Source organism: Rutilus rutilus, assembly GCF_951802725.1.
Source record: "Rutilus rutilus genome assembly, chromosome: 12".
NCBI classification, from domain to species: Eukaryota; Metazoa; Chordata; class Actinopteri; order Cypriniformes; family Leuciscidae; genus Rutilus; species Rutilus rutilus.
This window is the reverse complement of record NC_140217.1, coordinates 2078862-2095063: the sequence shown is the minus strand read 5'-3', so window position 1 is coordinate 2095063 and position 16202 is coordinate 2078862. Positions and strand designations below refer to the sequence as shown.

General features: G+C 41.1%; 1 protein-coding gene across 1 annotated transcript; it reads left to right on the top strand.

The window, feature by feature from the left end:
- The first annotated feature begins 6776 nt into the window (after positions 1-6776).
- On the top strand, positions 6777-9571 carry LOC311300688 (GTPase IMAP family member 2-like). Its single transcript, XM_084425131.1, has 5 exons — positions 6777-6877; positions 7427-7463; positions 7718-7785; positions 8381-9043; positions 9123-9571. The coding sequence occupies exons 3-5, from the start codon at positions 7767-7769 to the stop codon at positions 9434-9436; spliced, it is 996 nt and encodes a 331-aa protein (XP_084281257.1). The 5' UTR covers positions 6777-6877; positions 7427-7463; positions 7718-7766; the 3' UTR covers positions 9437-9571.
- The last annotated feature ends 6631 nt before the right edge of the window (positions 9572-16202 follow it).

Below are 16202 nucleotides of genomic sequence, written 5' to 3'. Positions count from 1 at the left end.
ATACATTCATATACATTTCTAGATCCTTGATGTTGGGAAAAAGGTTTTAATAAATATAAAAAGCCTGTGTTATCTGATTTGATCTGTAACTGTATGTTTGTCTTCTATAATGTTTTTAGTTAAAACATACTGTTTTTTGCATGTATTTATAATACTTGCAGTCAGATATGTGTAAACATCTGCGCATTATTAACTGAGATGTGTTGAATGTTGCAGGTGAAGATGAGCAAGCGCAGATCCGCCGCTCTCACTGAAGCTCAGTGTGTGTCTCAGTCAGTGTGTATTACAGTTAGTGTTGGGTCCGATTCCATCATTGTCGAGTCCGAGTTGAGTCCAAGTCCTTAACAATCGAGTCCGAGTCCAAGTCCGAGTCCAAAGAGGGCCGAGTCGCACTTGAGTCCGAGTCCTTAACATCCGAGTCGAGTCCGGCCGAGTCCACAAAGATTTAAATGGTTTTAAATTGACCTTTCACAGAGACCCGCCCCTCTTACTGTCGCTACGTCCGACAAGCCATTCCGCTCTCACTCCACATGTTCTCACACAGTGAAATATATATTGCGGAGCAAAGAGGACACTGACAATGCGCCAACAGACAAGACAAGGCTACTTCTGGTATGAAATAAAGTCTCAGCTTTAAAATTTTGTAATTTTTATGAAATTAAACCAATACACACCGTTTTGTGGTGCTTTAATATAGGCCTCAACTCAAGCAGCACATGAACTGATAATATCTTCTAGTTATAGCACGAATTAAACATGAATGAACATCAGAACTGCAAAAAGAATTCAATACACACCATTTTTCAAGTTCAAGTCCAATGACTTTAATCTACTATCTGGTTTGGTTTGTTTGTCGGCAGGTGTCTGCATTATGATTGGTCAGATCGCATGTCAATCAAATTCCAGTGAAAGGTCTCAACACTGAGCTCTTAAATTAATATGTTAAACCTTACAAAATGATTCCAATGTATAGTTACAGTCATACGTTTACCTATCGTACATCTTTCAGATTCTGCAAGGTAATGCTCAAGAATATAACACGATGCATTAAGAGCCAGGAGTAAACTTTTGAGCAAGATGACGATTTTTTCATTTTTATTTATTTTGATTATCTTATTTTGTTTTACATGCTAATATCTTATTTAGCCTCTAAATGGCAGGACTAAATTAATTAATTAATTTTTAAATAAAATAAGAGCAATTTACACCAATGATCCAGTTCAAAAATGTACACCCCCTGGCTCCTAATGGTTGCTTCCTTCTTGAGCATCACTAAATGTTTGCAGGGTTTGTAATAGTTGTGTATGAGTCCATCAGTTGTCTTCAGTGTGACAAGATGGATCTCACAATCATAGTCACTGCTAGTAAGGAGTCAAATATGCAGAAGATGCTGGAAAAGCAAAGAATGTGCAGGAGCTGGAGGATTTTTCCTCATGAACAACCATTAAAGGTGAACTAAGTAACTTTTTTACCTTAACTGAACAGCTTCGGAGTCATTGGAATGGTTATATTACTTATTTCGGGTTGAATGGTGGTCGTTTCGCACCCCCCTGGTGCCCGTGAGCGGAAAATACGCACTTGCAACTTTGAGCCGGTGGGCCGCCGGCCGCCGCGTCAGGAAGTATAGCGTGATATCAGGTCTCGCGATGTAAACAACTGCTTTACGGCCAAAAGAAATCTGCTAAAATGCTGTCATTATTGCGCTCCCTCAGGCTGTCCAAACCCGAAGGAAGAAGACGTTTTAAAGAATGTCCCATCTGCTTTGATGTCGTTGATCTACTAGCCTCTGGTGTCTGAGAATAGCCAACGAGTTTTTACAACAGTGTTGTCAAATATCTATTCCGAAGCTGTGGGGGAGCTCTAGAGAGAAACCTGCGAGCAAAAAGCGAGAATACAGCGTAGAAATCCCGAAGCTACTGAGTGCTGCTTTAAGGCTTGCTTTACGTGTTTCTCGACGAGGATTTCTTAATCGCTGCGACTTTCAATCCTGAGGAGACAAAATGCTGCGGAGTGAAGAAGAGGTGGAGTTATGAGGATTCTCAGACAGTTGAAGTATCCAATGGAGTTAAGAGATTTGCTCTCTAGCTATTTTCAACACTTTAGATTGGTTAATAATTTGTGAAAATAACAGAACCACGTGGGGACTGACCAATAGCATCGATTTGTGAAAAAATATGAAATTGACAAACTTTGGACATACGAGGTTTCCGCCAGACAGCAACGATATATATTTATTTATATGTATATAAGCTACTTACAGAAACGATTTTTGAACGACATTGAGAGCTGTTCTCAATCCGACACAAACCACACTATGCGTCGATTGCAAGTGACGTCACTTGCAGAGGAAGCGCTGGTGTCTGGTCAGGTCTGCAGCCAGACCCTTCTCAGAAAAGTGGGCAGCGGAGATAGAGGGGCCGAACCGTGAGCGGGGGGGGCGTGCACCTGAGAGACCTGGGGCATGTTCAAGTTCAAAACGGTGCGCTACGTTTTGCTACGGTTTCTGGGTTGAACGTCATGTTTCCTGGAAACGGCGTGCACCGGTGTGCAACGGGGTTTGAGATCCGTTAGCTGTGTCCCAAAGTGAAGGCTGCGTCCTTCGAAGGCCGTATTTGAAGGCCGGATGGCCGTATTTGAAGGCCGATTGCGTCACCGCGGCGCGACGAAGGACGTCCCAATTCAAAGGCTGCATCCTTGGAAGGTCGCATTTGAAGGCCGATTGCGTCACCGCGGCTCGATGAAGGCTGTCCCAATTCAATTCTCCATCCTTCGAAGGCCGTATTCGAAGGCCGGTTGCGTCATCGCGCCGCGACGAAGGCTTCCCTGATTCAAAAGCGACGCCAAATGCACCCTTCGTTTCCCCGTGAAAAGAAGGATACATAAATGGACACTTAGCGGCCTATTCTACCCCATAAGTCATTGCGCGCCGTTGACAACAGCATTTATTTATTTATTTTTAAAGGCGGCCGAGACTAGAGATCGGTGGTGGAGAGCAAATTCACATTTAAATGTAAGTATTATGTTTTCATTTACTCAAATAGCTAGCGAAACCAGAGTTAAAATTTCTTATAAACTTCTTCTTAACTCCTTCGTCACCATTGCGTGGCTTCATTTATCAGGTAGTTTTAGGCAAAACTTGTGGTAATAACGTTATTAGTTTAACGACCTATTTGTAATATTTGCACTTGTGTATTATAATAAATATCACTCACCCAATAAAGCCCAAAACAATAAGAAAAGCAGTAGATAAGGCAATGGGGTTTCACTTTTATGTGTTTTTGTAGTGCTGTCATGCAAGCTATGTGGTTTTAACCAAATTTTAGTATACAGAAATATGATTTCTTAAGTATTTTGTATGCATGTCTTGATGTGTCATATTTTGCAGTGTTAACAATGCACTTAAGATTGCTCCTCTGTGTTAAGTACCAGAAGAACAATTCAGGAAAAAATGGGTCTATATATATATATATATATATATAAAGAAAAGTAATACACACATATTTGCTGAAATGTATTGTCCTGTTGTTGTTATTAACAAGCCATGGTTCATTTGCTCTGCCTTTAGGATTGCAAGTGTCCTGGGACAGGAGAGGGTGTGAGTGGGAAACCCACTGCTGCAACTTGGCCCTGGTTTGTCCTCATGGATGAGATGTTAGGACAGAGGCATTGCACCAACCCCCCTGTCCTCATCGCCTCAATCCCTGAGGACACACCAGGGCCGAGTTCAGTAGTGGGTGCCCACGGTGAGGAGGAGCCAGGGGCAGCAGCAGCACAAAGGCGGCGAGACAGGACGAGTTTTTGGACTTGATCAGAGAAGAAATGCAACTACAGAGGGAGGCAGAGGCGAGGAGAGCACAGTAAAGAAGGAAGAGGATGGACAGGCTGTTTTCTCTTCTTGAGAGAATGATTGAAAAATATATATATTTTCTACATATTCTTGTTTAACTTTATTCACTTTTATTTTTTAAAAGAAAAATTATGTAGATTTATTTTTATGCAACTTTAATTGTGTAAATAAAAGAGAACACTACTGAATTTGTTTTCTTTAGCATTTGATAATGCTTTGTAAGTTGTGTGTCATTTGTTTGCATTGTTTTTATGTTCTCTTTTTATATCTTCTGTACAGCACTTTGGTTCCACTTGTGGTGTTGAAAGTGCTTTATAAATAAAGTTGAGTTGAGTTGAGTTGAGAATGAATTGTTCTGGACATTGTTTATTTTTGTAATGACAGTAATACTTTCTGCATGAAACAAATTCTATACCTTTTTATTTTTTCAAATAAAATTGGTAAATGAAAATCATTTGTTCTTTAGGCTACATTAAAGTACTTTTTCCAACTATTTACAAAATACGTTAAACATATCAAAATCAACATAAACATTTAATTTTACAATACATAAAATAAGAAAAAAATGATGTAGACTCTATTGAGCTGAGCTGTTGGACCGGGATGGGCTGCCCCTGGTAAGGCCTCCTGCTGGTGGGACATCATCTGGGATGGTCTCCAGAGTGTTAAAGTGCATATTTCCACTATCCACTAAGTTGTCTACCAACAGGTTTGCAGGGCTGATTCAATAACTACTGCATTTATATTAGGCTACTACTGCATTACTGCGTAGGCTATGTTGCATTTTACTTCTGTATATTTTCAATATACAGTAATATCTGGTTGTTACATTATATACTTTTGTGTAGTGTAATGTAATCATATTGTGATGTGAGGGAAAAAAGTACTTCAGGTTAGCCTACTTCACATTTGTAAGTGAATACTTAACGAAATATGCAGTTCCGAAAATTAAAGTAACAAAATGTAGGCTTATTGTCACAATATTAACAAATTGTTGCTAACTACAGCAGCGTCCCATATCAAAGGGCGCATCTGAAGCGCTCGGACCGGTCTAGCCTAGGAAGGATTGTTCTTGTCGCCTGGCAACCGTGACAGCTGCAGATGACGAGCGCGAGAAATACTGGACTTTTTATATTAAATTGGGTTTTACCGAAAATACATGATCCGGCAGGGCCGGGGCACACCATGACCTCCAGTAAAATATTAAACATAAAAATGACAATAGCCAATTCTGGCTCCATAGCTGTTTACTCAGTTATCAAAATGAATGATCAGGATAGCAGCTGTCCTCTCGCACCGTTGCTTGGCGCCAGGAGCGGTGATCGGGAACACCTGGTTGCACAATTAGGAAATCCTAGGAAGGCTACATGGTGCGTCCTTCAGAGGATGCATAGGCTGCATCCTTGAAGTCTGCGTCCTTCGAAGAATGCATCCTTCAACTTTGGGACACAGCTGTTTTCTCTTGTTTGGTGGGTGTGTCAGAACTGCAGTCCAATCAGCAGGAACATGTATATAAAGCACGTGGTATTAAAGTGAACTCGCACAATGGGTTCAAGGAAAGTAATTTACAAATGTGTTTGATGCAGCTCGGTATACGCAACACCTGAGGATATTAGAAGACATGTTTGTCTAAAGTTTTATTGTAAAAATATAGTCAACATCAACATAATGATGTAGTTGTTTATATTTTTAGCTTCATTGCAAGTGTATGACATTTGGTATAGAAATAAACAATGGTAATTAAGTGCTTTTTCTAAAAATGAGAAAGAAAATACAGGGTATTAAAACAGTATGAACTACAAATAAAGTCAGTATGTGAGGCTAAATAGATGTGTTTTAGTCTGAATTAGGTAAGAAGTGTGCTTCCATTTCAGTTTCAGCAATCCCTTCACTCGATTGGGATGTTCTCTTTTGTTCTGGGCGGCAAGTGCAGTAACTGTGACATCGGGCATATTTTGTAGTATTAAACACATATTTATACCGACTTCACAAGGATCCGAAAATTCTAAACAAAGAATGGCCTTCTCAGCTGCCATAGTTGCAACTCTTGCGTCATCAGAAGAACAGTGTGTTCAACGCATCACCGTTTCTGTTTAAAAAATGTTGTGCAACGTTTTGTCGGGGCTGAACGCAGCCCTGCTGTCAGACAGATTAGTAAATTTAACTACTTCTTTAAAAAGCATTATTTTGTTTTTGGTTTGTAATGTTGCAGTGTTAGAATGTAATGCGATTTGACCCCTTTTTTGGATAGACTGCTTAGATAGACTGCAAGGTATTCACTATGTTTGTTTTCATAGCCTTCAATATGAACATTGTTTGTAGGACGATGTTGGTCAGGATATGAAATAAAAAAATGTATTAAATAGGCCTACAGATAATTTTTTTTTTTTAATTAAAATTAAAAAAATTAAATACTGAGATTATAAAAATTCTGATTTCTTTGGCAATTGGCTATTGCCTAACCCTACCTTATTGCATGCTTTAAATACTTAATTTTCCATTTTTAGCTAAGCAGTTATCACTGTAAAATTTAACAATTAGCCTACATTCCGTCCTGCATTAATAATTCAGTTTGTTTTTTTAGCACCAGCAGCCGCCACTGCAAAGTTGCAGCCTTCGACGCGAGGAAAGGAAGCGAGGATGCACAAATAAGAAATGAGAGAAACATTTTTTTAGAAATGAGAGAAACCCAAATTGAGAGTTGAGAGGAGGCTGTAACAGTGTAACTTCACTTGGTGTCGCTGTTGGAATGTGTTACTTTAGAAAAACGAGTGACTTTCACACTTTTTAATGTCACATTTTGTAATATTTGCCCTGTTTTATTTTTGTAACATCGATTATTTTCGCACTGAGACACTGCCTGCTCGAAGGAAACACCCCTGATCTGTGCATTTGACAGATGCTTCAAAGTGACATACAGTGCAAGTCTGTGACTGGATGCCCTCATAAATACTGAAAGTGAAACTGATCGAGTAGCCTAACCTGTTTTACATGCGGAAGTAATGAAGAAAAAACAACTAGCACTGCAAGGTAGGTTTATAGCTCATAATATTTTAAGCATTATTTTGATATATTTTTGATTTCATGTTTACTGTGATTGCTTTTACTAATTAAAAATGAAGCTTTTAATTGTATACTGTTGTTGCATAAGCTTTTGTTCAGCGTAGGTTCACTTGATTCTGACACCGGAGATGGCAGATACAATAGGCTAGGCCTACTTTAAAATGGTTGAACTTGTTTTTGTGTGTTTAAAAACGTATCGCTATGTGCTTTCTGTCTTTGTCTTTATATTGGAAATCCCCTTACAATATATGTTTGAAAAATATTTTTCGAGAAAATATTGTTCATATATTTCATGTGTGAAAGGGATTTGGCAATGTAATAGAGCAATGCTAAGTGTTAAGTGCTAAAAAGCTTTTTAAAATGGTAATAATGACAGCAATGTAATTTAGGTGAACCCAGTGCTAATAAACAATCAAAAATATACCTTCACTTCATACTATGCAAATTTGAATTATTCTGCACAAGAATGTTCCCCATACTTGGACATTTATGCCTGTGATCTGTCTGTGATTATAGGCCTTGTTCGATGGTTTTAAAGCTGCTGGACAAAATAGTGAGTATTAAATGAAAATTCAGTACAACCAACTGCCTATTTTTAATACTTTTCACTGCAAAAAAATAATATCTCAACCTTTTTTTCTTTTCTCAAATCAACTTAAATTCACTATGTTGTTCAGATAGCATAATATTTTGAGTTTGACTAATTTCTTTCTTGTTGTTATTTTTTAGTTTCAATTAACTCAAAAATGTAATGCTTACTTACTTTTGAGTTACTTTTTCAAGTTTTACCAACAATCATTTTTACAGCGCAGAAGAGCATGTTGCAAAATCATCTTTGAGCTCCTAAACTGTGATCATGGCAGCATCATTTCAGGGTGAGTGAATCCTCTCTCTCTAAGTGTTTTTCCATCAAAGAAATATTTTTATGTCCCCCTGTAGTCAATAATTTGATCATTCTTCTCATCTTTGATCACAAAAATTGCATATTTAAAAGTTTTTTCCTGGAAAAAAAATTCTTCATACCTTAAAATATCTTGAATGTAACTCTACACCCTTGCCTCATTTATTATACACGGTTCTATGAATTTGCAAATGAGCCCCGCCTCCACTCACTCACTCAGCTCAGAGATCCACTCGTTGACGATCACACGTTCATCTGATTGGTTACAAGGTAGTTTGCAAGGTGCCTGATGAAGGGTTGAACCCAAAAACGTTTTGCGCACTTTTCTGCATTTTTTCACCTTATTTGTGGCCTCTGGACTATAAAATCATGTGAGCTTTTTGGCTTATATTCGTGTGCGGATCTTTTTTCTGATTTTTGACTTATGAATTTACACATGGTTTGTCTTAAAGCATATTAAAAACACCACATAGACACATAAACAACATTAAAAGCTGGATTTTCACCACAGGGGGACTTAAAAAAAAACTATTAGGAATAACAATTTGTCTTTTGACTTTATTCCATAGGTTATTCCTCTGTACAGTCAGAGCTCAGACTTGTGATCCTAGGAAATGAAGATGATAAGAATAAAGTGGTAAAAACAGTCCTGAGCTGTGAGAATCTGACAAGAGTGAAAGTTGGTCAGTGTTTGTTACATCAGCGAGATCAAGCTGGACGGAGGATCACTGTTGTTGAAGCTCCAGGATGGGACAGATCCTCAAAACAACAAACGCCAGAGAACATAAAAGAAGAAGTTGAGAGAAGCGTGTCTCTCTGTCCTCCAGGACCTCACGCTCTTCTTCTGGTCATACCGGTGAAAACTCTCTCTGAAGAACCTTCTCCACATGAGATTACAGCAGCACAGACTCACATGGAGTTGCTGTCAGAGCACGTCTGGAAACACACGATCCTGCTGTTTGCTTGTGATGAAGGAGTGGAAGATCCACAAATCAAAGAACACATTCGCAGCGCAGAGAAGATCCTGGACAAGTGTGGAGGACGATCCTATGTTCTTCAGAAGCGCGCTTGGGAATCTCCCGCTCAGATCCAGGAACTTTTAAAGAAGATAGACGACCTGGTGGAGGAGAACCGTAGTGATTTCTTCATAGTCAAACTGATTCAACACAAGACTTCTGATGAGAGTGAGCTCAGACACAGACGTGGAAGTTTGCAAATAAATCCTCCTGACTGTGAGTATTACTCCACAAAACCTACATCTGCTCTCAGTCACTGAAGCCCTTTATCTATTAGTGTTATTTTCTTTTACAGTGAATAAAGACAAAGGAGATTCTGTGGAGAAGAATGAAACCACAGAGGCTGACAAACCTTTGGAAGACATACCGAAAATGTACACGGAATTCAAACAGGTTGCAATGATTTTTGTACTGATATTGATGGGTGTATTTGGAGCTCTTATTGGTGCAGTTGCTGGAGCTGAATATGGAGTTTTTGGATCTGTCGCTGGATTAGTCTCTGGTGTCGTTGTAGGGATTTTACTTGCGAGTATCACCAAGTGCATTTACACTCACATTTATTCACGCTCTTTAAAGAAACCAACAGATAGTAGGGTGAAATCAGGTTGATTGGGACACATTTTGGCTTTGAGATAACTGGGAAATGTCCCAATCAACATGAATTCATCCCTACATTATAAGCATCTGAATAAGGAGTGTATAATAGTATATATATATATATATATATATATATATATATATATATATATACACACATACATAAAGACATTTACTACACTAATTTACACTCCTGAATGAAACACTGCATTACTAGGTCAGTAGGGTGAATACAGGTAAAGTAGGATTTATAATTTCTTGGGATTTATCATTTAATGTTCTTGCATTAGCCTACTAAATACCAGTATTCATCAACACATTTAGACAGCTTTATAGTAAAGATGTGCATCTGAAGAAGCTAAAAAGCAGGTGTTTGCTAGATTCTGTGCCGTTGTTGATGGATTTCCTTGAGCAATTGTTTTTTGATCAGCATGTTTATGTGTTTCTCATGTAACTGTAAGCACGATGTAAATACCATGTAAATAAAAGTTATTTGGATTAAAATATTTTTGTTGTTTAGGATTTTATGTATAGGTTATTAAGTCTAAACTAGACTTCTCAGTTCTCGCTCTCACGCTCTCTTGAACTCAGTCAGAGAAACACAGAAGAAAATGAATAGTGGATTATAAAAGTGGTTTTTTTTTGTTTTGGTTTTTTGCACAAAAAGTATTCTCGTTGCTTGATAAACTTAAGGTTGAGCCACTGTAGTCACTTGGACTATTTTAACGATGTCTTTACTAACTTTTCTGGGATGGCAGATATCGATCACATAGAAGCCTATGAAGAAGTAAGAATTTCCTCAAAAATATCTTAATTTGTGTTCTGAAGATGAACGAAAGTCTTACGGGGTTGGAACAACATGATGAGGGTGAGTAATTAGGCTACTGACAGAATTTTAATTTTTGGGTGAATTAGCCCTTTAATAGTGAGAATAGTTTAATTAGCCCTTTAATAGTTTTTTTTTTTTTTTTATGTATTAGCTTTGCCCTCTGTTAACTCAAACATACCAACATTAAATGCGTCTCCAGCGCCTCTATAGCACGCATTGTGTTTATCGTGCAATTTAAACATGAAAATGAGTTTTTAGGTGCACATGGGTAGGTTTAGTAGTGGTGTGGGGTACGTGCGTGTTATAGCCTACGTTTGGGTAGGATTAAGGTTGAAAAGGCCTTTAAAGGTTGTGGGGTGCGTCTGTGTATTATTACACGCAATAACGTGCCTATCATATGCACGTATAAACAAATTTTCGCGTAATTGCACGTTAAACACAATGTGTGCTATAGAGACGCGTTTTCATGAGATCAGGCTGAACATATACAGACGGAATCACCAAAATTGAAATTAAATTAAAACTTTGTTTTATAATAAAGGTTTCCATATCTTCCAGTCATTCTCCAGGAAGTGACATCATCTTTTGACAATTTTGTTGACTGAAAAAATATATAATTTAGCATTTGTATCATTCGTAACACTTTACAATAAGGTTTCATTGGTTAACATTAGTTAATGACATTAATGTTTTACCTAACATGAACTAACAATGAGCAATACATTTGTTACAGTATTTATTAATCTTTGTTAATGCTAGTGAATAAAAATACAGCTGTTCATTGTGTGTTCATGTTACTTCACAGTGCATTAACTAATGTTAACAAATGCAACCTTTAATTTTAATCATGTATTAGTAAATGTTGAAATTAACATTAACAAAGATGAATAAATGCTGTACAGTTCATTATAAGTTTATGTCAACTAATAAAACCTTATTGTAAAGTGTTGCATTTCATCAAGGTATTTAAGATTATTTTGGAAGTATAGATACCTATATTAACAGAAAACTGGGGTGTGTGACAGAAATGTGTGTATTTGATGTGCTTTTTTATTTTCAAAATCACTTTTTGGAAAGTAAGGAACAGTACATTATGCAATAATTTATTTTATTAGGAAACGTATACATAGAAAAAGATGGGCTATTTATTCTTACATTTATAAATGACTTCCAATTAATGACTTTTCCCATTCCCTTTATTGTTCCCTGTCATGCGTTTGAACTGTAACTCTTCTTGTCTGCAAGATATTTGGAAGAACTCACCTTGTCCTGTCTGTCCGGTGCGTCTGTGTCAACCTGCCTTGTCTGTTCAGTACAGCCTGCATCAAAGTGTTCTCAGAGCCCTGCCTCCACTGCATAAAGTTTCTTTGCGTTCCCTGGCTGAGATACCGACTAGCCTGTGTTCTCCAGCTCTTCGAGTGACCAGATAAGAGTCTTCCTCGAGACAGAAGTTTTTGACTGTTTGTTTTACTCCAGCTCTGTGTGCTTCAACGACAGACTGCCTTGTTTCCCTTATTTTTCATTAAAGACTGTTAAAGCCTGTGAACTTCTGCTTTTGGATCCTCATTCCTTATAAATTGTGACAGAATAATCTGACCAAATTATGGATCCAGCAGAGGAGATGCCTGTCCGATCGGCGGTTGAGATCCAGGGAGCGATGCTTGGCAGGCATGAGGAGGAGCTGGCAGCTGCCCATCAAGCTGTTCGGAGCCTGGCTGATCAGGTTACAGATTTATCTGCCCCACTACTTCACCTTCACCAGGATCCATCAAGGTCTCCCGCACGACAACTGCCCCCAGAGCCACGAATCAACAATCCATCCTGTTACGCTGGTGAGCCCGCTGAGTGCAGAGCTTTTCTCATCCAATGTGAGGTTGTCTTTTCTCTTCAGCCCCAGACGTATGCGGAGGATCGGGCTCGCATTGCTTATGTTCTGTCACTTCTCTCGGAACGTGTACGCGAGTGGGGGACTTCGGTTTGGGAGGCTCGATCTGAATGCTGTCGCTCTTTCGGGCTCTTCAAGGACGAAATGATTAAGGTCTTTGACAGATCAGTCTTCGGCTGCGAGGCTTCACGGCTTCTTGCAGTTCTGCGTCAGGGCTGAAGGTCTGTGGCCGATTTCGCAATAGAGTTCCGGACCTTGGCGACTTCAAGTGAGTGGAACGAGCCTGCACTTATCGCTCGCTTTCTGGAGGGGCTGAACTTAGACCTTAAGGAGGAGATTTACGCGCAGGGGTCACCGACTCAGTTGGATCAACTCATCGAACTGGCCATTCGCTTGGATAAGTGTTTCGAGCAGAGACGATGTGTTCGTTCTTCCTACCCCAAGCCATTTGATACCCTCTCAACTGCTGCATCTCCCGTTCGCAACCAGTCTGAGGCTGAGCCCATGCAGGTTGGAACTGTGCACATCTCTTCAGAGGAACGACAACGGCGGATTCTAAATCGTCTTTGTCTATACTGCTGTGCGGCTGGCCACTTTGTTTCTTCCTGCATGTTAAAAGCCAGAGCTCGCCAGTAGACGGAGGAGTACTGGTGAGCGCATCCGTCATTTCCTCCCCACCCAGATCTCGCACCACGATCTCTGCTTTTCTTCGCTGGGCGGGCTCCTCAGCAACTGGTCCTGCTCTCATCAACTCTGGTGCTGAGGGCAATTTTATCGACGAGAGTTGGGCCTGTGAACACAAGATTCCTTTGGTCAACTTAACTAAGGCTACCACCGTTTTTGCCCTGGACGGCAGAGAACTCTCTTCAGTTTGCCGCGTCACCAGCCTGGTGAGTCTCACGGTCTCCGGCAATCACCAAGAGACTATTTCTTTTTTTCTTTTTCAGTCTCCCGGTACCCCTATTGTTTTAGGGCATCCCTGTCTTATTCAACATAATCCTCAAATTGACTGGGTCAAGGGGTCTATTCATACATGGAATTTATCTTGTCATGTTAATTGTCTTGTGTCTGCTCTCTCTACCGTGTCTTCTGTTTCTGCGTATCAGGAGGAACCTGATGATTTGTCTGGAATCCCGGAGGAGTACCATGATCTGCGGGCGGTTTTCATCCGTTCTCGGGCCGTTTCTCTACCGCCTCACCGGCCCTACGACTGTAGTATTGAACTTCTCCCTGACTCTATACCTCCTCGCGGCAGATTATACTCCCTTTCGGTGCCCAAGCGTGTGGCTCTAGAGAAGTATCTTACTGAGTCTCTCGACGCGGGCATTATTGTTCCATCCTCGTCTCCTGCTGGCGCAGGGTTTTTCTTTGTTAAGAAGAAAGATGGCTCTTTGCGTCCCTGTATCGACTATCGTGGGCTGAACGACATAACGGTCAAGAACCGTTACCCTTTGCCTCTAATGTCATTGGCCTTCGAGATCCTACAGGGCGCAAAGATATTTACTAAGTTAGACTTGCGCAACGCCTACCATTTAGTGCGCATCAAGGAAGGAGACGAGTGGAAGACCGCGTTCAACACCCCCGTCGGCCTCTTTGAATACCGGGTTTTACCTTTCGGCCTGGTCAACGCTCCCGCGGTTTTTCAAGCCTTAGTTAATGATGTCTTAAGAGACATGCTAAACGTTTTTGTGTTCGTTTACTTAGATGACATTTTCATTTTCTCACCATCCCTCCAGGTACATATTCAGCACGTTCGCTGTGTCCTGCAGCGATTGCTAGAAAATGGTCTATTCGTTAAAGCTGAGAAATGCGTCTTTCACGCTCAGTCGGTTACGTTTCTCGGTTCGGTAGTTTCAGCGGAGGGGATCAGCATGGACCCCGACAAGGTTCGAGCTGTTCTTGATTGGCCGGTTCCAGATTCCAGAGTCGCGCTTCAGCTGTTTTTAGGATTTGCTAATTTTTATTGGCGCCGAAACTTTAGCCAAGTTGCCGCTCCTCTGACTACCCTCACCTCGTCCAAGATCAGATTCGCTTGGACAGAGGCTGCGCAGGGTGCTTCTGACCGTCTTAAGAGACTCTTTACCTCCGCGCCCATACTGATTACTCCTGATCCTGCGTGTCAGTTCATTGTTGAGGTCGATGCCTCCGAGATTGGGATAGGAGTTATCTTGTCGCAACGCTCTTCCCAGGACGACAAGGTCCATCCGTGCGCGTTCTACTCTCATCGCCTTTCGCCCGCAGAACGCAATTATGATGTTGGTAACCGAGAACTTTTGGCGATCCGTCTAGCACTTGGTGAGTGGCGACACTGGCTTGAAGGAGCCAGTGTACCATTTATTGTCTGGACGGATCATCGCAATTTAGAGTACATCCGCTCTGCGACACGTCTTAACGCCCGTCAGGCCCGCTGGACCTTGTTTTTTGATCGCTTTGATTTCTCTATTTCGTTTAGACCCGGTTCCAAGAACCTCAAGCCCGACACTCTTTCTCTGCAGTTCGACTCCTCAGAAGGTGCCTCGACCGATGAGAGAGTCTTACCTCAGCACTGTGTGGTCGGGGCCGCTGTCTGGGGAGTGGAGCAAGCTGTTAAACGAGCACTCATGCACACCATTAGACCTCCCCGTTCACCTGAAGGAACATTATTCGTTCCCGTTACCGCTCGTTCGACGGTTCTTCGTTGGGGTCATTCTTCCAAATTAGTTGCACATCCCGGGGTAAGAGGAACACTAGCGACTATCCGTCAGAGATTTTGGTGGCCCACTCGAGAACGCGACGTTCGTCGTTTTGTTGCAGCCTGTCATCCTGCATTAAATCCGTAATTGTGGGGTGGTGTGGCGCAATGGATAAGACACATGCCTTTGGTGTGAGAGACCCGGGTTCGAATCCACTGTGAGACACCAATGTGTCCCTGAGCAAGACACTTAACCCCTAGTTGCTCCAGAGGCGTGTGACCTCTGACATAAATAGCAATTGTAAGTCGCTTTCGATAAAAGCGTCAGCTAAATGAATAAATGTAAATGTAAATGTAAAATTCGTGCGCCCACCCGTCCCTCCCCTCCTCCTCCTCCTATTGATGAGGAGACCTCTATTTACAGAGTCCGTAAGCTCCTCGGGGGCGTGGCCACCAGTTTTTGGTGGACTGGGAGGGGTACGGTCCTGAGGAGAGGCGGTGGATTCCGACCCGGGACGTTCTGGATCGCTCGTTGATTGACTTCTACCGGTCTCGCCAGGCCCCTTCCTCGGGAGCGCCTGGTGGCGCTCCTTGAGTGAGGGGGTACTGTCATGAGTCAGGTTACCTTCTCCCTTTCTCTATCCTTTCTCTCACACACTCACACACTCACACGCGCATCTCTCCATATGTTCTTCTAAACCACTCACTCTCTCTCTCTCTCTACCCGCACCTGTTAGTCATCGCAATCAGCGCTGTTTTCACTTTCTCCCTAATGCTCTCCCTTTATCTAGTGTTGGTTCAAGCAGTCACTTGTCGGATTATTGTTCCCTGTCATGCGTTTGAGCTGTAACTCTTCTTGTCTGCAAGATATTTGGAAGAACTCACCTTGTCCTGTCTGTCCGGTGCGTCTGTGTCTGTGTCTTGTCTGTTCAGTACAGCCTGCATCAAAGTGTTCTCAGAGCCCTGCCTCCACTGCATAAAGTTTCTCTGCGTTCCCTGGCTGAGATACCGACTAGCCTGTGTTCTCCAGCTCTTCGAGTGACCAGATAAGAGTCTTCCTCGAGACAGAAGTTTTTGACTGTTTGTTTTACTCCAGCTCTGTGTGCTTCAACGACAGACTGCCTTGTTTCCCTTATTTTTCATTAAAGACTGTTAAAGCCTGTGAACTTCTGCTTTTGGATCCTCATTCCTTATAAATTGTGACAATGTCTATTTAATGTCAAGTATCCAGATCACAAATTTTGCAATCTTTATGTATTAAAGGTTGTTTTTTTCTTCTTTTTTTAAATTATGTATTTGCAACTGAATAGCTGAGATTTGAGAAAGTATCTGGATTTTTTTTTAAACGTGACCAACTACCAGATCTCACCAGATAACACCAGCGCTCACATGA

Bases quoted from the DNA above. Each gene is read 5' to 3' on its own strand.
- LOC311300688 (XM_084425131.1), top strand. The intron at 9,044-9,122 runs GTGAGTATTACT...TTTCTTTTACAG, and splicing joins GCAAATAAATCCTCCTGACT to TGAATAAAGACAAAGGAGAT.